We start from the raw sequence: 23,020 nt of genomic DNA, 5'->3' as shown, positions 1-23,020 counted from the left end.
ATGTGTCCACAAAAAAACTTGTACAAATATTCACAGCAGCACGATTCCTACCAGCCAAAAGTGGAAACAACCCAAACTTATATCAACTGATGAATGTACAAATAAAATGTAGTATATCCATGCAATGGAATTATAATTTGACTATAAAAAGAAATGAAGTTCTTACACATGCTACAATATGAATGAAACTTCAACACATGGTACTGCCAGTCATAAAAGACTACATTTTTTACAATTCCATTTATACGTAATGCCCAGAGAGACTATTAGTGGCTGCCTAGTGCTGGAGAATTTGGGAGGGAAATGGGTAATAACTGCTAAAGGTCATGAGATTTCTTTTCAGAGTGATGAGAATGTCCTAAAATTGACAGTATTGACACACAACTGTACATATAACAAAAATCACTAAACTGTACCCATTAAATTGGTTAATGGTATGGTACATTAATTATATCTCAGAGTTGCTTTTTAAGAAGATAATCAGTTGTAACATTTCTTGGAAGAAATCTTGCCAACCAGCTATAAGTCCATATGCAGGGCCTTCCTGGTGGTCTAGTGGTTAAAAATCCACAATGCAGGGGACTTGGGTTCAATCCCCGGTCTGGGAAGATCCCACATGCTGCAGGGCACCCAAGCCCTGCATAACTGCTGAGTCCACACACTGCAACTACGTCCTAGAGCCCATTCTCTGCAATGAGAGGAGCCGCTGAAATGAGAGGCCACGCTCCACACGAAGAGAAGCCCCAGACCACTACCACCAGAGAAAGCACACATGGCAAAGAAGACCCAGCACAGCCATAAATAAGAAACAAGCCTTTTTAAAAAATTCACATCTTCAAAATCTAAATGCCAAATCACTCAGTGCCCTTATTAAACAGAGAAACACTCATTAGAAAAGAAGTAAAAAAGAGACTGGGTAGGAGATCTGGCTCTCAGAGACTACAATGATACCACAGTTTGCATACTTACAAACTGGATACTTATTTTAGCATCCCACTATATGGAGTCATGAAAATTTCTTCTGAAATTTGAGAAACTGGGTAGCTAAAAGAGCTAGATGCCCATCAAAAATGCACTAAAGTATACAGACACAAAAAGAAAAAGGATGATGGCAAAAAACAGGGAAATAATTGTTCATATTTGTTCAACTGATTGGTGGGCTCAAATGACCACTAATGAATGAGTCACTGAACTGATATCCTAAGGATGGGATGACATCCCTTATTTTCAATAAACTCTCAAGAGATTTTTGCACCAAAAAGTTTGTTTTGTCATATATGCTGGTTCTGCACCAAGATTAGTGAGTTTTCTGTCATTCATATTAAACACTGAAATAGCAAAACAATTACCACTAAATGTGGCCAGCAAATACCCATAAACAAATTTTTAAATATCTTAGTAGTTTGGTCATATTACAGGCAGTCATTGAGAAGGAAATGGCAACCCATTCCAGTATTCTTGCCTGGAGATTCCCATGGACAGAGGAGCCTGGTGGGCTATAGTCCATGGGATTCATGGGGTCACAAAGAGTCAGACATGACTTAGCGACTGAGTACACACACATAGGCAGTCAACTTTCAGATGCAGCCTTTCCACCTCAAATATATGTCATAAGGAACATTTTCTTAAGAAACAGTTCTGGAGCCCATTATACATAGTGAAGTAAGCCAGAAAGATAAAGATCAATACAGTATACTAACGCATATATATGGAATTTAAACAGATGGTAATGATAACCCTATATGCAAAACAGAAAAAGAGACAAAGATGTACAGAACAGACTTTTGGACTCTGTGGGAGAAGGCGAGGGTGGGATGTTTCTGAGAGAATAGCATTGAAACAAGTATACTATCAAGGGTGAAACAGATCACCAGCCCAGGTTGGTGCACTGGGAAGACCCAGAGGGATGGGATGGAGAGGGAGATGGGAGGGGGAATTGGGATGGGGAACACATGTAAATCCATGGCTGATTCATGTCAATGTATGGCAAAAACCACTACAATACTGTAAAGTAATTAGCCTCCAACTAATAAAAATAAATGAAAAAAAAATAAAAATAAAAAATAAAAAAACCATTAAGAAGGCAAGTAAAAAAAAAAAAAGAAAGAAACAAGTTCCGGCTAAATAAATAACCTACTCTTGCTAACTTAGTGGTTAAGCTCTTCAAACCAGCAAATCCAAATCTACAACAATATATCCATAGGGAGAAAGCATTCAGCATTCCAACTGTGACACCAGGGATTCATCCTGCCAGCTTCCCATGACTTCAAAAGGTAACCATAATCACAACTTTAAAAACTATTTAGCCTCAAATATAATAAAAAGAACATTAGATATCCTTTTTAAAAATCAACATTAAACAACCAAGTTTACAACTTTTCACCATTTAAACAAAGTTTGCACCACAAGGTAACTGTCATAAAAATAAAATGAACTCTCATTATTATCCTCAGCTCAAGTTGTGATATATAATAGCTTCTAAAATCCCCATGCTTTGTAAGACAACCAGTAATTTCTATGTTTTGTTTTTGTTGCTATTTCTGTTAACACCAAAAGTTTAAAAGTTAATAAAAATTAGAGTCTGCCTTAGAAAATATAGGCAATTTAGGGATAAAATAAAGAAGAAGAATAAATAATCACATGTTGCAACCAAAGGGAAACTTACACCATTATTTATTTCCTTTATCTGTTATTTTAAGAGCTTCTTATCTTTGTCTTAATTCAAAAGCTAAACTCCTGTAACCATAAGAAGTGTAAAAAAAAAATCAAATAAATATGGAAAGCAGAAAAATTAAGCAATTTGCATAAGGTCACCTAGCTGGGAAGTGGACAAGCAAATCAGGCTCCTGGCTCCAACGCCACGCTTTTATCTACTCCCCTGGACCACCTCTGTAGATTTCACTAACTCCTTCCTCTAAGCCCCCAGCACTGCGGTAAGAACACGGAAATGTTTGTTGCAATACATATAGCTCACGGAACACTTTCTTATGAACTCAACTCTAAATGGTGGTTAAGCTCCCCTGAGATTCAAATATAAACATTTCCATACATTTTTTTTTAATCAAGTAGAAAAAGCATGTAACGCTTCTTTGAAGTTTAGGGAATACATTAATTACAGTTTTATAATATGCCACTTACTTGTGAGCAATTCACTAAAATTTATGACTACTTGAGATGCCAAAAATTAGGCATGGTAGGCCATAAATAAAACCACAAGACTGGCTAAATCAAGTTAAAACAAGCATAAACCACTCTAGGAAAACAGTAAAATTCCACTAGTAAATTTACGTTAGTATGCCAGCCCCGGCCATGACTGGCCCATATGCTTGCTCCTCTTTTCCTATCACCTCCACCTCCCACATATACCCCCCACATCACTGGATGAGAATTCTAACCACCACTGGAGGATTCTCGCAGGAACAACTGCCAGCAGCACATACACAACTCTACCTTTGCTCATTTCTCTTGAACTGAGTAGAAACATCCATTACTTGTTGAGTATATACTGTTCATATGATATGCACTGTTCTGTTTGATAAGCAAAAGTCTTTAACAGCTACATATACTAAATCATTGCATTCAAATGTCTAATTTATTTTTCTTCTATTAACAATCAAGTTAAAATTATCAATGTATACCTATCACAAATCCTTTCTTCCTAGTTTGATCTCTCACCAAAAGTCAGTATTTGATCTCAGCAATACTCAAAATGCACAACACGTTTATAATTTACACTTATTCCTTGTTTTCTTCTTTTAAGAGGTTCTTACAGTTTTAACAAAAATTCTTCATTTCTTTTGCAAAAACATAGATTAAGAATAAAGTTTTACAACAAGGGTGCCAAGATCATTCAAAGGGGAAAGAACAGTCTGTTCAACAAATGGTGTTGGAACAACTGGATATCCATATTCAAAACAATGAAGTTGGACCTTACTTCACACCCTACACAAAAATTAATGCAAAATTAATCATAAAGCTAAACATAAGAGCTAAAACTATAAAACTTCTTGAAGAAAACTGGGATAAATGTTCACAACCTGAGGTCTGGCACAGGACTCTAAGATACATCGAAACAAAGAATCTAAATATAGATAATTTGGACTTAATCAGAATTTAGAACTTTTGTGCTTCAAAGAACATTAACAAGAAAGTAAAAATGTAACCAATAAAATGGGAGAAAACACTTGTAAATCCTTTATCTGCATAAAGAACTTAAATCCAGAACATATTTTTTTAAAGTATCTTACAATTCAATGAAAGACAACCAAATTTTAAAAGAGGCAAAGGATATGAATAGACATTTCTCCAAAGATGATATACAAATGGCCAATAAGCACATAAAAATAAATTCAACATCATATGACAACATGCAAGTCAAAACCAAAATGAAAAAAAAGAGATACTTCACATTCACTAGGATGACTAGAATTATTAACAGGTAACAAGTGTTGATTAGGATATAGAGAATGTGGAACCCTCATACACTGCAGGCAGGAATATATATGAAATGGTGCAGCCACTTTGAAAAACTGTCGGGCTATTCCTCAAATGATTCAACATAGTTACCACAAGCCCCAGCGATTCTACTCTCAGGTATACACCCAAGAAAATTAAAGCAAATGTTGAAACAACATTTGTACATGTACAAATGTACATGTACATGAAACAACATGTACACCCTTGTATATGGGTGTTTATAGCAGCATTATTCATAAAACTCAAAAGGTAGAAACAACTCAAATATCCATCACCTGATAAACTGGCATTACTAATTCTTACAAGCACCCAAAGCCAAATGCCAGAGAGGAGGTTATTGGATTGCTCTCTGCACACATTTACAAGGTCTTCTTGTGGCATTTCTTGCACAGGGAAGGGGATTTGGTACAAAGTCAAATCCAACCAACCTCCACATTGTCTTTTACATTCCACACCTATGAAACATTGGGAAATTTCCACCTTGTGATTTAAAAACACCCCATAGTGTTTGAATTTTCATTACCACCAAAAAGTAACTACAACTTTAACTGTATCATGACAACCTGTATTCTATCATTTACATCTGTATTCAGTCTAGATAACAGGCTTGATTCAATCATGAGTTTGTTTAGATGTTACTTTGCATTTACCTGTGAGCAATTCTGGTTGAAAGAAATGGACTCTGCATACAAAGAAAGATTCCATGTTTCACAGAGGCTGGAATCCTTCAAAACATGGCAGTATCTTTTGTGGTTCCAAAGCAGCTCTAATAAGGGCTGGGGTCCTGGGCAATTCCCTCAGAAGCCCTGTCATGTGACCCCCGCCCCAGCGCTTCATGACTGAGACGCTGTGGCCCCCCTCAGGCCTCTCCTCAGCCCTCCCCGCTACGCTTCCGCTGTAGCTTTCTCTGTGCCCTCAGTTTATGTCCCTGAGAGGAGGAGGGCAGTGAGCCACCACTGTTCTCGCTGGGGCGAAAGCGTGGACCAAGAGCTCTCATCTGTGCCTCGTCAGCCCGAAGACCTGCTTCCGCTGAGCCAGGTACCTCTGATAAGATCAGTCAGCGACGGCCAGCATGGCAAGCATCACACAATACAGGAGGTGACGGCCTGTGGACAAGCAGTCACTTCAGGCTGCTCCCTAAGTAGATGCTGGGATACAGAGCATAATAGATTCCAAGAAAACAAACCCTCTTCTCTGAGATGACTAGACTCAATTCTGATATCTGATCTATTAAAACATGAGAGAATTTATGCATTCACAAATGGTCCATAAGTGTATAAAAATCTAACAGAGAATTTTAAAGTAAGGGGAAAAAAAAAAACTTGAAAATCTGCCTTAGCAGCTGTGATAAGTCATTCAAATTCTGCATGAATTCCTTCAAGTGCTGAGGAACTCCATACCTAAAAAGCATTGTCACACTATTTATATATATATACATATATATATATATACATCTTTAGGTTAGGACTAAATCTATTTTCACGTAAACTCTGTCATTTGGCCTTTTTTCTGAAGCAAGAACAAATTTATTTTCTCAACCAACTAAGAACCCTTTAAGTATCTATGTATCTCAAACTTCCCTTTAGCCTTCTGTAGACTAAACCCACTGAACAAACTTATATTATTCTTCCAAGGACTTGATTCCAGACGCATGGTCATTCTGACTTCTTTCTGGGCACAACCTATCTTGCTCAAACCACTCTTTAAATATGTACTTGAAACTGAAGGCAATATTCATTGGATGGACAAAAACAGAACATTGTAGAACTCACTTTTAAGAACCGGTAACTAACTTCATTAATCCAATATATATTTTTCAAGAACCACCTAACACTGTGATTCATATTAAGAAAATATCCAGTAAATTTCCTGGATCTTCATTCAACACTACTAAAATATTAAATACGCTCCAAAAGACCTTTTGACGGGAGGCAACATCAGCAAAAGAAGAGTTTATATTTAAAAATTCTCATAAACACATTTTCTGTTACAGCTGTTGTTAAAACCAAGGACCAAAATATTACAAAACATATTCAAACACTAGTTTTGTCATTTCGTTATTGTGAGAGATACCCCACCCACCCTAGCACCCTGAAATCTTTCACTGGCCGTAGGAGACAATCTAGACAAAAGGTTTCTACATATCTTTAGAGTGTTGATCCATAGCACCCTGACAATCTACCCTAAATAAATAAGACTGTCTTCAAAAAGAATTACAGATGTGTTTGAAAGGATAGTTTGAATCTACGTAAGATGAACAACGTAAGATGAACAAGAGATTAGATCTGATAGACAGAGTCCCTGAAGAACTATGGACAAAGGTTGGTAAAACTGTACAGCAGACAGTGATCAAAACCATTTCCAAGAAAAACAAATGAAAAAGGCAAACTGGTTGTCTGAGGAGGACTTACAAATGGTTGAGAAAAGAAGAGAAGTTAGAGGCAAAGGAGAAAAGGAAAGATATACCTATCTGAATGCAGAGTTCCAAAGAATAGCAAGGAGAAATGAGAAAACCTTCCTAAGTCAACAAGGAAGAAATAGAGGAAAATACTACATAGAAAACCCTAAAGACTCTACCAGAAAATTACTAGAGCTAATCAATGAATACAGTAAAGTTGCAGGATATAAAATTAACACACAGAAATCTCTTGCATTCCTATACACTAACAATGAGAAAACAGAAAGAGAAATTAAGGAAACAATACCATTCACCATTGCAACAAAAAGAATAAAATACTTAGGAGTATATCTACCTAAAGAAACAAAAGACCTATACATAGAAAACTATAAAACACTGATGAAAGAAATCAAAGAGGACACAAACAGATGGAGAAATATACTGTGTTCATGGATTGGAAGAATCAATATTGTCAAAATGGCTACACTACCCAAAGCAATCTATAGATTCAATGCAATCCCTATCAAACTACCAACGGTATTTTTCACAGAACTAGAACAAATAATTTCACAATTTGTATGGAAATACAAAAAACCTCGAATAGCCAAAGTAATCCTGAGAAAGAAGAATGGAACTGGAGGAATCAATCTGCCTGACTTCAGACTCTACTACAAAGCCACAGTCATCAAGACAGTATGGTACTGGCACAAAGACAGAAATATAGATCAATGGAACAGAATAGAAAGCCCAGAGATAAATCCACGAACCTATGGTCACCTTATCTTCGACAAAGGAGGCAAGGATATACAATGGAAAAAAGATAACCTCTTTAACAAGTGGTGCTGGGAAAACTGGTCAACCACCTGTAAAAGAATGAAACTAGAACACTTTCTAACACCATACACAAAAATAAACTCAAAATGGATTAAAGATCTAAATGTAAGAACAGAAACTATCAAACTCCTAGAGGAGAACATAGGCAAAACACTCTCTGACATAAATCACAGCAGGATCCTCTATGACCCACATCCCAGAATTTTAGAAATAAAAGCAAAAATAAACAAATGGGACCTAATGAAACTTAAAAGCTTTTGCACAACAAAGGAAACTATAAGCAAGGTGAAAAGACAGCCCTCGGATTGGGAGAAAATAATAGCAAACGAAGCAACAGACAAAGGATTAATCTCAAAAATATACAAGCAACTCCTCCAGCTCAACTCCAGAAAAATAAATGACCCAATCAAAAAATGGGCCAAAGAACTCAACAGACATTTCTCCAAGGAAGACATACAGATGGCTAACAAACACATGAAAAGATGCTCAACATCACTCATTATCAGAGAAATACAAATCAAAACCACAATGAGGTACCATTACACGCCAGTCAGGATGGCTGCTATCCAAAAGTCTACTAGCAATAAATGCGGGAGAGGGTGTGGAGAAAAGGGAACCCTCTTACACTGTTGGTGGGAATGCAAATTAGTACAGCCACTATGGAAAACAGTGTGGAGATTTCTTAAAAAGCTGGAAATAGAACTGCCATATGACCCAGCAATCCCACTTCTGGGCATACACACCAAGGAAACCAGATCTGTAAGAGACACGTGCACCCCAATGTTCATCGCAGCACTGTTTATAATAGCCAGGACATGGAAGCAACCCAGATGCCCATCAGCAGACGAATGGATGAGGAAGCTGTGGTACATATACACCATGGAATATTACTCAGCCATTAAAAAGAATTCATTTGAATCAGTTCTAATGAGATGGATGAAACTGGAGCCCATTATACAGAGCGAAGTAAGCCAGAAAGATAAAGACCATTACCACATACTAACACATATATATGGACTTTAGAAAGATGGTAACGATAACCCTATATGCAAAACAGAAAAAGAGACTCAGATGTATAGAACAGACTTGCGGACTCTGGGAGAAGGCAAGGGTGGGATGTTTCAAGAGAACAGCATTGAAACATGTATATTATCCAGCCCAGGTTGGGTGCATGAGACAAGTGCTCGGGCCTGGTGCACTGGGAAGACCCAGAGGGATCGGGTGGAGAGGGAGGTGGGAGGGGGGACTGGGATGGGGAATACATGTAAATCCATGGCTAATTCATTTTAATGTATGACAAAAACTACTGTAATGATGTAAAGTGATTAGCCTCCAACTAATAAAAATAAATGAAAAAAAAAAGAAATAGAGGACAATAATAGAATGGGAAAGACAAGCGATCTCTTCAAGAAAATTAGAGATACCAAGGGAACATTTCATTTAAATATGTGCACAATAAAGGACAGAAACAGTAGGGACCTAACAGAAGCAGAAGACATTAAGAAGAGGTGACAAGGATAAAAAAAAAAAAAGAAGAGGTGACAAGATACACAGAAGAACTATATAAAAAAGATCTTCATGACCCAGATAACCACAATGGTGTGATCACTCACCTAGAGCCAGACATCTTGGAGTGTGAAGTTAAGGGGGCCTTAGGAAGCATTACTACCAACAAAGCTAGTGGAGGTGATGGAATTCCAACTGAGCTATTTCATATCCTCAAAGATGATGCTGTGAAAGTGCTGCACTCAATATGCCAGCAAATTTGGAAAATTCAGCAGTGGCCACAGGACTGAAAAAAGGCAGTTTTCATTCTAATCCCAAAGAATGGTTAGTGTCAAAGAATGTTCAAGCTACCACACAACTGCACAGATTTCACACACTAGCAAAGTAATGGTCAAAATTCTCCAAGCCAGGTTTCAACAGTACATGAACCAAGAACTTCCAGATATTCAAGCTGGATTTAGAAAAGGCAGAGGAACTAGAGATCAAATTGTCAACATCCAAAGGATCGCCGAAAAAGCAAGAGAATTCCAGAAAAACATCTAATTCTACTTCACTGACTTACACTTTGACTGTGTGGATCACAACAAACTGTGGAAAATTCTTCAAGAGATAGGAATACCATACCCTCTTACCTGCCTCCTGAGAAATCTGTATGCAGGTCAAGAAGCAACAGTTAAAATCGGACATGGAACAACCAACTGGTTCCAAATTGGGAAAGGAGTACGTCAAGGCTGTATATTGTCGCCCCACTTATTTAATTTATATGCAGAATACATCATGAAAAATGCTCTACTGGATGAAGCACAAGCTGGAATCAAGATTGCTGGGAGAAATATCAATAACCTCAGATATGCAGATGACACCACCCTTATGGCAGAAAGCAAAAAGGAACTAGATGGTCTCTTGATAAAAGTGAAAGAGGAGAGTGAAAAAGCTGACTTAAAACTCAACATTCAATAAACTAAGATCATGGCATCCAGTCCCATCACTTCATGGCAAATAGATGAGCAAACAATGGAAACAGTGACAGACTTTATTTTCTTGGGCCCCAAAATCACTTTAGTTAGTGACTGCAGCCATGAAATTAAAAGACGCTTGCTCCTTGAAGAAAGGCTATGACAAACCTTGCCAGCATATTAAAAAGCAGGTACATCACTTTGCCAACAAAGGTCTGTATAGTCAAAGTTATGATTTTTTCAGTAGTCATGTATGGATGTGAGAGTTGGACCATAAAGAAGGCAGAGCACTGAAGCATTGATTCTTTTGAACTGTGGTGCACTCTTTGAACTGTGGAACACTCTTGAGAGTCCCTTGGATTACAAGGAGATCAAACCAGTCCATTCTAATGGGAATCAATCCTGAATATTCATCGGAAGGACTGATGATGAAGCTAAAGTTCCAATATTTTCGGCTACCTGATGCAAAGGGCCAACTCATTACAAAAGACCCTGATGCTGGGAAAAAGTGAAGGCAGGAGGAGAAGGGGACAACAGAGAATGAGATGGTTGGATGGCATCACCAACTCGATGGACATGAGTTTGATCAGGCTCCAGGAGACGGTGATGGACACGGAGGCATGGCATGTTGCAGTCCATGGGGTCGCAAAGAGTTGGACACAACTGAGCAACTGAACAACAACAAGATGAACAAATTTTCAAGAGAGTTGTACCAGCCTGGATTAAAAGAAACAATTTCAAATTGAAGAGAGTTTTTTTTGGACTCCTAACTGTCAATGAGAAGGAAGCATATTGAAAAATACTACTCAGTCACAAATGGATAATTTATAGAAAAGAAGGGCTTCTTAAAAGGTAGAGCCAAAAGCAGAAGATAATAGGAAATGTTTCCAAGGTAACAGAAATGGGCCCTAATCAAAGAACATGCATTGCCCCCAAAACAGGGGACCCCAACTAATGAGCCTAGCTCAATTTCATACTTGTTATTCACACCAGTGGGCTTCAAAGGTGGTTGAGTGGTAAAGAATCTGCCTGCTAATGCAGGAGACACTGGTTCGATCCCTGATCGGGAAGATCACCTGGAGAAGGCAATGGCAATCCACTCCAGTAATCTTGTCTGGGAAATCCTGTGGACAGAGGAGCCTGGCAGGCTACAGTCCATGGGGTCACAAAGAGTCAGACATGACTGAGCATGCACACACATCTTACCAGTGACTGCGATGTGCCTCCCACTCCTCCTCCATATGGTGGGAGTTCTAATGATGTTATCCTGTACGTGTCTCACCATTTTACACTGAGTTTATCTTTTCATTTCCCAGGTCTATATCAAGAGGGGCACAGTTCCTTCCATCAAGAAGTGAAGTCTCATCCTCCCAACTCCTTTTTTTAACCTGGACTGTTTTGTGGCTTGTTTCGACTAACAGAATAGTAGCAAAAGTGAAATGACTCAAGAAGCCTTGTGGCTTTCACTCTTTCCCTCTTGAAACACTGCTGCTACCATGAAAACAGCCCAGACTACTCCTAGGAGAGGCCACATGAAAGAGAACCTACTTTGTGCCCACTGATAGCCCCAGGTAACCACCAGGACATCTTATACTACCCCACCCTGGCCAAGCTGCTGGATAACTGAAGGCACATGAGTGACTCTAGACTATAACCTTTAAAAACAAACTGCCCAGCTAAATCTAACTCAAATAACAAAATACTGAATAAATGTTGTTTTAAGCCACTACATTTTGGGATTACAGGCAATCATCCGTTAGTATATAAGCAGAGATTGGTTTCAGGAGCCCCTTTGGATACCAAAATCCACAGATGCTCAAGCCCCTTATATAAACTAGTGTTATGCAGTCGGCCTCCAAATGCAGGGATTTTGCATGTACTGAATATTTGTTACACAGCAATAGATAACTGCTGCTGCTGCTAAGTTGCTTCAGTTGTGTCCGACCCTGTGCAACCCCACAGACAGCAGCCCGCCAGGCTCCCCCGTCCCTGGGATTCTCCAGGCAAGAACACTGGAGTGGGTTGCCATTTCCTTCTCCAATGCATGAAAGTGAAAAGTGAAAGTGAAGTCATTTGGTCATGTCCTACTCTTAGCAACCCCATGGATTGCAGCCCACCAGGCTCCTCCGTCCATGGGATTTTCCAGGCAAGAGTACTGGAGTGGGGTGCCATTGTCTTCTCCAGAGATAACTGAGAGAGGTAAATAAAATAATGATGCATCTTTATTTGATGAAATATAATCAGCAGTTCAATGGAAGCTTTTTCAAAATACCGACCTGAGGAAAACAGTGGGAACTCATGCAGTTGACATGAACATAAAATACCATAAACCATAAATTACTACCAATATTTTCCAGATTAATGCTGAAAGATAAAGTTTCCAAAGTTAGACTACCACAGAAAAATTCCTTAAAGTCCTTTCCTAGTGCTATCCAATCTCCAGTCTTAATATTTTAAATGGATAAGAGTGCTATCCACTTGCTGTAAATGAAAACAAAATGGGTAACATACTTGAATTATGGGCCTCTTTTTAAGACAAGGATTTCGATTTTCGACTTCAAATAAACTCTTAGGATACCACTGGTATTACTGAAACTAAAAAGACAACTTAAATAAGAACACTGAATTATAGGCCATTTTAAATAGATTATTTCAATAGAGTAGAATTAATTTTTGAGGTTAAAATAAAGGGGACAGTTGCTCAATTTTAATACAGAGATTTTTTTTTTTTTATTGGGGGGGAAGCTCGTGTAGTGACAAAGCACTAGACTTCAGACAACCTGCGTCTGATCCAGTAGAACAAACTAAAGCAAACCACTTATCTTTGGCCTTGATTCCTCAGTCATGACCCACCAAACAGCTTCTAATGCCACTCTAGAAGACTCAAAGGGAATATGAATTTCATGAAATTAATAAGCCAAAATAAAATGGTTAACTATAAATATAGTCCCTTGAATTACTATTAATACTAATTATTATTATCTAATTAAAGCCACCTTGCTTTGAGTAGTTATAACACTAAATGTATGTTCACCTAATCCGATTAACAATCCTATAAAGAAGGTACTATTACTATATTCTACATAACAGTAAACTAAGATATAGAGGCTAAGCAATTTTACAAGGTTTTGCAGCTGGCCTGTCAGAGACAAAGGCAGAATTAAATGCAGTGTTTTTGTTTTAAACTCTCGAGCCAAAGCTTTTAAATATAATATGAGACCCTCAAGTTCCAGCACCAAACACACACAAGAATTTTGATGTCAGAAATGCAAACAGGCAAGATTATATAGTGCCATCAGCAACAGAGCAAGAACCAGGTGATCTAAATTCTAATGCCAATTCCGCACTACCCACAGCTGGATGTAAGACAATGGACAAGTTAGCAATTTAGCAGTGGAAATCAAGTAGTTTTAAATCAAGAAGAAATTAGGATGGCTGACAAATGTGAAATACATGTATTTTTCAAATATGAACTTTATTTTTGAATACTAAAATATTTCAAATATTGAAAATAAGAACAGGTTTGTAAGGAAAGTTGATGATAAGGTTAACACAAAGACGAATCTGGGAATGTTTTATATTTAAGTAGAGATGACCACAAATGCTATTTCAAAAATCAACATCTACATGAAAGGAAACCAATAGTGGCAAGAAAAAAGAATATGCTATAAAGGTAAACTTTTACTGTGAGAAGAAAAAGGCAGCTGAACTTAAATGGAAAGATAAAAGGTCAGGTACACAATGATAAAACAGTCACCAAAAATAGGTAAAGGTGTACAACCAAGTCCTCTTTAGGCCTGAATTGATCTATCTTTGAAGAATTTTATGAACCTAAATAATCATTGTCTTCTGAATGCACTTATAAAAAACAAGAATGGTTTATAATTTTATGCCACAGTGAATGAGTATTTAAAGCTACTTTTGGGTTTAGAATTACTACAGCAACCTTAAGTACTGCAGAAGAAGAAAAAGTGTCATGGAAACACTATATGTGACGATAAAGCAGTCTGTACTCACTGCCCTGTGGTGACCTAAATGAGAAGGAAATAGAAAAAAGAATATATGTATGCATAGAGCTGGTTTACTCTGCTGGACAGCAGAAACTAACAGGACACTGTAAAGCAACTATAGTCCAATCAAAACTAGTCATTTAAAAAAAGCAGTCTGGGCTAAAAGGGCAACATTGTCTTTCCCTAACAAGAGAAATAGCTACCTAATAAAAGCCAGGAAATGGTACAGTATAATAGAAAATAGCAAAACGGTCAGATGCTAAATAAACAGCATCAATGAATTGTTTGAATTAGGAAGAACTGACGGGTTCTCTGTGTTATACCTCAAAATATTCTAAAATAACACCCATCTAGCAAGTTATGAGATGTCGCTTCAGAATGCCTATGATTAAACAATAATCTAATTTTCCACAACATGGAATGATGGAATACTAAATACTAATTTCTAGGGGAAAAAAAAATTCTCCTCAAAGTACAATCATATTATCTTTAAAACCTGAAAGTTTCAGGCCAGGTGTATAGAATTTTCTTAGGTGATATTAGAGGCAAAGAATAACTGACTGAGTCCATTCTACATTTCTACAGGGTGAGTCAAACTGTCAGTGACAACCAGAATCATTTACTTAAGATAATCCTCCACGAAATTATCAGGCGATCAACAGGGAAGGGGTGTTTCTCCTCTTCTAGAATTATTAATAAAACCAGGAGTAGAAAGAAAAGATGTAAACTCAACAAGCCAGAAAAGCGATCCGTGTACGACCATAAATTGTTAGTATTGTACTGATACATATGCAGGGAAATTAAAGAACCAACTTCAAGCAATAGTCAGAAATAAATTACACGTGCTAAACAAATGCGATCACTAAGAAACCTGGAGTGGTACTTTTTAGAAAGATAGTTCCTTTGACATTGCATTCATTTAGGCGCAGATAATGAACGTCGTAGCCGCCTTCCTTTACCCGTTTCTAAGCCAAACCCCTCGGAAGCTGGAAATCTACAAGGCAGACTCCAAGAAGGAACGCAGCTCACGGTGGAAAGGCTATCCTCACGGAGCCCAGAGAACAGCTGACGCCCCAGAAGCTTGGGAAATATCGCGTTTACCTTACTAAGAGCGCTAGGAAAGGAAGATGCTCGTCCACGTGCACTATTGTTTTCCAGGTGTGTTTATTTATATGGAACTTAGGCTTTGCTATCAGTACCTCCAATCTCAGGCAAACGGTGGGGAGTAGGGATGGCAGCGCCGCGTGCGGTATCCGGGCGCAACACAAGTTCATAAAATAAAAACAAAACCCTTTTTAAAATCACAATGTACTCGGCGCCCTCACCTCTCCTCCACATCGCGGCCATCACCCCACGCAGCTCCCCGCAGCCGCCGCCGCGGGTCCCCATGACAACCCCGCCGGAGGGCGAGCCCCCTTCTGCTGCGGCGTGCTGGCCCTCGGCCCGGCCCGGCCCAGCCCGGCCGCGCCGGCCTCGCAGGTGACGAGTCCACCTGCTCCGGGCGCTCGCCCGCCCTGCTCCCGGGAGGCGGGCCGGGAACCCCCTCAGCCTCGGGAGCCCCCACTCCCGGGCCAGGGCACGACCCTCTCCGGTCGGGGACGGGGGGAGCCCGGCCACATGGGGAGCTCAGGAGGTCCCACTCTGACCCCCACACGAGTGACACGGGGACCGCAGCGGCCCCGCGCCTCGGTCTCAGGGGCTGAGTAGCGGGCGCCGTGGGCGCGAAGGAAACTTGTCGGTTTACACAAACAACGACGCGTCACGGCGGCGGGAGATGCTGGGGACGACGCTCACCTTGAAAGGGTTGTTGAGGTCCGGGTCGGCAAACGGGTTACTGTCGAAGTCCGACATCTCGCGCTCGGCGTCACCCACCCGACCCAGGCGCCGAGAGAGAGACGGGGCGAGGCCGCCGCCCCCTGCGCGCTCACGTCGCCGCCGCCGCCGCCGCGCAGATCCGGGGGCGGCTCGCGAGGCCGCCCGGCAGGCCGCGCCACTGAGCATGCCCGGTGCGGCGGGCCGCCGGCGCCGCGCCGCGTTCGCGGCCCCGGTCCTCGCGGCCGCGTCCCGCGATCCGGGCTTTCGCCGCGACCGAGAAGGAACGAGGGGCGGGGGAGGCCCCGAGCCAAGGTGCTCCCGGCCCAGCGCCCTACCGATGCTCGGCGTTTGAATGAGCGGGGCGTCTCTCTGGACATGGTTGTATTACTGGTTTAAAATCGGCCCCCTGAGGCCGAGCGTAATTTAGGGGAGAGATCGCGCTTTGCGGGTTAAGAAAAAGATACACTGAACCCACGTCTCCAGGACGGGAAGGCAGCTGGGACGCAGGCTACACACCTCGGGAAGGAGTGGCTACTTCATGGACGCAGAGGAGCGGGGAACCTGTCTCCAAAGACTACTCCCCGTGGCGCCCAGTCCTCGCTGATGAATTTCGCACACCCTTGACCCCACCTGGGAATCCCAGCCTTCCGGTTTTTCCGCCCCTGGGTCGCTGCCAAGTCACGGAGACCAGCCTCGATGCCACCGATCTGGACTGGCTCCGCGGAGGTTTGAGAACGAGTCGATACCAGGGTCTGGCCCTTTCTACCATCCTCCAGAATCTGCAAAATGGCTACGTCTCCTGAAATGATCGCGGGGTGGCACAGGTCCAGAGATCAAGGCCTTCAAGTAATCATCTACTAGATGACAAACAGATGCCGTCTTTGTTTTCATTCAGGCCTTTGGGGGCAAAATATACACCTCTGATTTCCTAGTCACTACCCAACACCAGTGGAGAAGGGCATGGCAACCCGCTCCAGTATTCTTACCTGAAGAATCCCATGGACAGAGGAGCCTGGTGGGCTAGAGTCCACCGGGTCTGGAGAGGCTTAGCACGCACGCACGCACGCACCCAACGCCAAAGATTACCAAAAATGAGTATGATATGAAATTTGTATTCATGTGTTGTCTCACCCCTGAACTTAATGAAAGGGCATCTCTGCATTATTCCCTTCTCACCTTCCTTTTGCTCTTAACAGCAAAACACTTAGCAGACAAAGCTAGCAAAAGCCAGAATTATTTTCACTTGGAAGGAATCAGAGTTGGTTTTCTTGGTCTTCCTGCACTGTTCAAAGTCACCTAGGAAATGGTTTCTCCCCACTGTGAAAAATACTGGCTAGTGACAATAAACAAAAAACGCATTTGCTGTCATCTCTCTTTGGTGGGATCCAGGTTGTGATATATGACAAGCTTCTAGGCAGCAGACTAGGGCTGTCAATTGATAAGTGACGACAGACCAGAATGATCATGGCCAAACTGCAGGATTGTGGACATGGAAAACAGCATACAAATTGAATGCACTTGCACTCCTAGCCTCAGCAGCTCCCAGGAGTCTAGTTTATAGCTGAGTGCTCAAAACATGTGTGGAGTTCAAACCCCAATTTTAACACTACTTGTGCCACACACTTCACCTCTCTTGAGTTTGTAAAGGGTTATTTAAGACCTGTTTGAAATAAGATAGAGAAAAGTTGCCTGCAGGTATTTAGTGCCTAACAAATACTGTTGAATGATTTGAAAATGCTAAGGGGGCCCAGTCCATCTTTCTTAAATATTTTTCCTCCTCATGCCTGAGCATGGATTGACTTCTTTCACCACGCTGGCCCTCACTCCCTTCACCTGTCCTTCAAATGACTCAGATAATCAGCAGCTGTTTATTATGCATCTACTATGTTCCCAGATCAGCTGAGTCTGAATTTCTGGATGGAAATTTCCAACTACGCTGTAGTTCACACCTAATGATATTAGCACTTAATGCAAAATTTTACAGATTTCGTTGTTACAGCATCCCTTGGAATATTTGTTAATGATGCAGACTCCCACCTCCCTGTATCACCTACCCCTGAGATTGGCTTTACAATAGGAGCCATGGATTTGCCTTTTTTTTTTAAATTTAACTGTAGGAAAAATGCTCTACAGTGTTGTGCTGCCTTCTGCCTTACAACAATGCAAATCAGCCATAGTTATACATATATCACCTCCGTCTTGGGCTTCCCTGGTGGCTCAGAGTGTAAAGAATCTGCCTGCAATGTGGGCCATCTGGGTTCCATCCCCGGGTTGGGAAGAGCTCCTGGAGGAGGGCATGGTAACCTAGGCCAGTATCCTTGCCTGGAGAATCCCCATGGCCAGAGGAGCCTGGTGGGCTACAGTTCATCAGGTTGCAAAGAGTCGGACACGACTGAGTGACTGAAAACAGCACAGCACCTCCCTTTTAACCTTCCCTCCCTTCCGCCTGTGCTTCCCCTCTCTGTCATCGCAGAGCACCAGACTGGGCCTCCCTGTGTTATACAGCAACTTCTCAGCAGCCATCTATTTTACACATAGCAGTGTATATATGTCGATGCTACTTTTTCCATTCATCCCACTCTTACATATTTATTCTAGTTTTAAATGCCTTTACATATGACTATATTCTTTTACATAAATACCTAAATGAGTTCATAGCATACTCACTAATGTTTTTAACCTTCTTAAATTTTTTTTCTTTTTTGTTTTCCTTCCTCTCTATTCTTATGATACTGTATATCTACAAACACATAATGGAACTCACATAATCATATGCAGATATAATACATATTCATTCAGGTATGCTTGTACATAAGTCATACAGAATTTTGGTATTGTCTTGAAAAAAAGGGTCTTTTTTTTGTGCAAATTGTTTTTCTCATTCAATAGTAGTTTTCCAGTGAGATGGGCATTGACAAAGAGACAATCTATGGTTTCTTACCCCAGTACACCACATAAATATTTATCTTTTTATGTGTACCATTACTATAAAGGTGAAAAGTGCTGGGAAGCATAGCTTAATGGAAATACCTCCAAATCAACAAGTATACATCTATTTATTCTTTACAACAGTTACAAAATCAGTATAAAGGACCCCAGGTGATTCTGTTAGGGGTGATATAATGACCATACTTCAAGGACAAAGGATATTCAGACATATGGTCCACAGGTGAGTGTGTTAGTACCTTTCATGAAATTTAGAATTACAGGCCATGAGAACTGAAAGAACCTTTAGCCCCTCTCAAGACCGAAGAAGAAACTTAGTTTGAACATTTAAGTCATTTGCCTCAGTTACAAAGGAAGTGAATGGAGAAACTAGAAAAAGAGGTCAAATGTATCAAATCACATTTGAGACATTAAATGGATAGATTTGGTTGGTACTATTTCATAGAGGAAGAAGAATGCTATGTGCAAGGTAGAGAGAAAGCATACGGGAGGCTTTATTTGTTGGAGTAGTTCATTTTCTAGGAAGGATGGACAGGTGCTTACACGCGCTCAGTTGTGTTCGACACTGGGGCCCCACCAGGCTTCTCTGTCCATAGAATTCTCCAGGCAAGAATACTGGGTTGCCATTTCCTTCTCCAAGGGATCTTCCCAACCCTAGGATCGAATCCACCTCTCTTGCGCCTCCTGCACTGCAAGAAGGTTCTTTATACCACTGCCCCACATGATCGAGCAAATGAAGAGTCAGACTAGTTGCTCTGGCATAAATCAACTCTGTGACCTTGATCACATCAGTTCACCTCTCTGACCTGAGTTTCCACGCTAGTCAACAAGTACTTACTGGGAAACTACTGAGTGGTGAATATTGTATTAGATAGTGGGGATAAAGCAGTGAACAAGTTGTAAGGGTAGGGTCTATTCCCAGGAAACTTTGTAAACCTAGAAGGCCCAGAACAGGGCTAAATGATATCTCAGGTCCTTTTTTTTTTCCCCCAAACCTGTGCCCCCAGCGTTGGAAGCACAGAGTCAACCAGTGGACTACCAGAAAAGTCCCTCGTGTCCTTTAAACAGCTCTAACATTCTATTAGAGGGCTTCCCAGGGGCTCAATGGTAAAGAATCTGCCTGCTAGTGCAGGAGACAGGAGATGCGGTTTCAGTCCCTGGGTCTGGAATGTCCCCTGGAGAAGGAAATGGAAACCCACTCCAGTATACTTGCCTGGGAAATCCCATAGACAAAGGAGCGTGGCGGGCTATAGTCCATAGAGTTGCAAAGCATCGGACATGACTGAGCACACACACAACATTCTGCTAATCAGCATTCTTTTAATTTCTGTCCATTCTTTTAGTTTCTGTCATACTCCATCATCATACTGCTCCCTCAGCCTGACACATTTAACCTGTGAATCCTTTGGGCAAGGGCTTAGTCTGAATTCCATGTTTCCTGTACTGACAGCTGTTGAGAATTGAGAAGACAAGCTGGAAATTTGTATTTCCAACCTCAAAAGTTTCACTGGACTCTGGGTTCACAAATGGGTTAAAACTGAAACCCATCATCTCTTGCAGAAGACTCAGTCTCCAGCTGTGCTGCCGTGTCCCCTGCTACTGATACCAACCACGCACCCACAGGAGCATTTGTGGCCTCTGTTCAGCCACCAGCTATACTTCAAGAAGGTATCAAAGGAGTTGAAGGCGCTGTGTGGTAGGCCTGATAATAGTCCCTCAAAGATGTTAACATTCTACTCATTGGTATCTGTGAATATGTCACTTTCCATGGCCAAAGGGACTTTACACATACAATTAAGGTTAAGAACTTGAGATGGGGAGATTATACTGCATTATGCAGGTAGACCCAGTGGAATCACATGAGTCCTTAAAAGTGGAAGAGGAAAGCAGAGAAATTGTCGGTTTTGCAGATGGAGAAAGGAGGTCATGAGCCAAGGCATGTGAGTGGCCTCTAGCAGCTGGGGACAGCTCTCAGCTAACAGCCAAGTAAATGGAGATATCCATCCTAAAACCAGGAGGATAAATTCTGTCAACAACCTTAGTGAGCAAGGAGACGATTCTTCATGAGTGTTCAAAAAGGGATTCAGCCTCAATGACACCTTGATTATAGCCTCATGAGACCCATAGATGTATTCATTCACACCACCACCCATTTTCCAGCTTACAGCCTTCTAAGCTCACCACCTAAACTAAATTCATCCCAACCAGCTCTCTCTCATCACCTTTTCCCATGTGATTCAAGAGGCTGAATGGTCTGAGTATCCTTCAGATAATTATATCATAGTGGCATTCTCTTATGATTTATTGCATAAAGTATTGTACAGTATGGGAACACAATAAACTCAGCAAAAATAAATGTATGTTTTGAGTCTTCATTTACCTATGACTACATGCACATACAGTCCTGGGTACCAAGAATGTCCATTTCCCACTCAGTTCTCACCTGTCAAAGTCCAACCAATCCTTCATGGTCAATTTCAAATAACACGCCCTAAACAAATCCTTACTGGTGATCCCTAATCCAGACTTGTCTCTACCTTCCCATAGTATCTAAACAATTCTGTATCTCTGTTTCAGAACTCACAATATACCAATATACCATGGGTATAAAGTTAGTATTGATACATGCCCAGCACATATGGTAGCTATTGATATTTGGATCAGATGAATATTTCCGTCTCTCTCCATGATGTGAGCTTCTGAATGCAGGGAGAAATTCCGTCTTTATATTATTTACAGAGCCAAGCATAGCATCTTGTTCAAAGAAGATACTCAAGAGATAATTGTGATAAAGAGATAAGCTAAAATGTCTTAGTTTATAAAGGAGATTACCACTTAACATCTTTGGTCAGAGTAAGTCCAAATATAAAATTAAGAGTAAGCATTTTAATAGTCAATACAAACAGAATTGTAAAGCTACTGTGATAAAGTCTTCTGGACTGAAAATCTGAATTCTAAACAATGACTTCATAGAAAGACTGTGGAATCATTTCAAATGGTATGGACCAATGAGATGCAAGAACTAACTGTGGTGCTCATCTTATTAGCTAAACTAGTCCGAATAGGAACAGTATGGTGAAAATTATCCTCATTTTGCAAGAGAGAAAGACAGTATTGCATACATGTATACATTATGCAACACACAAAATGTATGTGTGTGTGTGCACATGTGCTCATTCATGTCTGACTCTTTGCAACCCTACAAACAGAAGCCCACCAGGTTCCTCTGTCCATGGGAGTCTCCAGACAAGAAAATTGGAGTGGGTTGCCATTTCCTACTCCAGGGGATCTTCCCCAACCACAGATCAAACCCATGCCTCTTGCAATTCCTGCAGTGGCAGTCAGGATCTTTACTGTTAGTACCACCTGGGAAGCCCAAAGAACACATATTTGTTTAGCTAAACAGTAAGGATGCATTTACCAGTAATCATATTTAAAATACTATTTTTAAAAAGAAAAAGAGCCTTATAGTGAAATACATAAATTATATAGTAAATTATATGCTATATAGTGTATGCTATAATATACATAGTAAATTATATAGTAATAGTAAAATATATGCATGTATAGCAATATATCAGTTCAGTTCAGTTCAGTCACTCAGTCGTGTCCGACTCTTTGCAACCCCAGAAATCGCAGCACGCCAGGCCTCGCTCTCCATCACCAACTCCCGGAGTTTACTCAAACTCATGTCCATTAAGTTGGTGATGCCATCCAGCCATCTCATCCTCTGTCGTCCCCTTCTCCTCCTGCCCCCAATCCCTCCCAGCATCAGGGTCCTTTCCAATGAGTCAACTCTTCTCATGAGGTGGCCAGAGTATTATTGGAGTTTCAGCTTCAGCATCAGTCCTTCCAATGAACACCCAGGACTGATCTCCTTAGGATGGACTGGTTGGATCTCCTTGCAGTCCAAGGGACTCTCAAGAGTCTTCTCCAACACCACAGTTCAAAAGCATCAATTTTTCAGCACTCAGCTTTCTTTATAGTCCAACTCTCACATCCATACATGACTACTGGAAAAACCATAGCCTTGACTAGACGGACCTTTGTTGGCCAATTAATGTCTCTGTTTTTTAATA

General features: G+C 40.8%; 1 protein-coding gene across 4 annotated transcripts in view; it reads right to left on the bottom strand.

Annotated features, from left to right (window-relative positions):
* Positions 1 to 16,158, bottom strand: part of SCAMP1 (secretory carrier membrane protein 1) — a 149,872-nt gene extending 133,714 nt beyond the window's left edge. For 2 of the 4 annotated variants that reach the window (XM_020902675.2, XM_070468581.1), the window contains exon 1: positions 15,975 to 16,156. In XM_020902675.2, coding sequence (XP_020758334.1) covers positions 15,975 to 16,031 — 57 coding nt within the window. In that variant the 5' untranslated portion in view covers positions 16,032 to 16,156. Of the gene's footprint in view, positions 1 to 15,974 lie in introns of all 4 variants that reach the window. The other 2 variants (XM_070468580.1, XM_020902677.2) reach the window with 2 other exon arrangements.
* Positions 16,159 to 23,020: the final 6,862 nt, after the last annotated feature.

The sequence above is a fragment of the Odocoileus virginianus genome, chromosome 6 (assembly GCF_023699985.2).
Source record: "Odocoileus virginianus isolate 20LAN1187 ecotype Illinois chromosome 6, Ovbor_1.2, whole genome shotgun sequence".
Classification (NCBI taxonomy): domain Eukaryota; kingdom Metazoa; phylum Chordata; class Mammalia; order Artiodactyla; family Cervidae; genus Odocoileus; species Odocoileus virginianus.
Note: the sequence above shows the minus strand (reverse complement) of the source record. Positions and strands in the feature narration are given on the sequence as shown.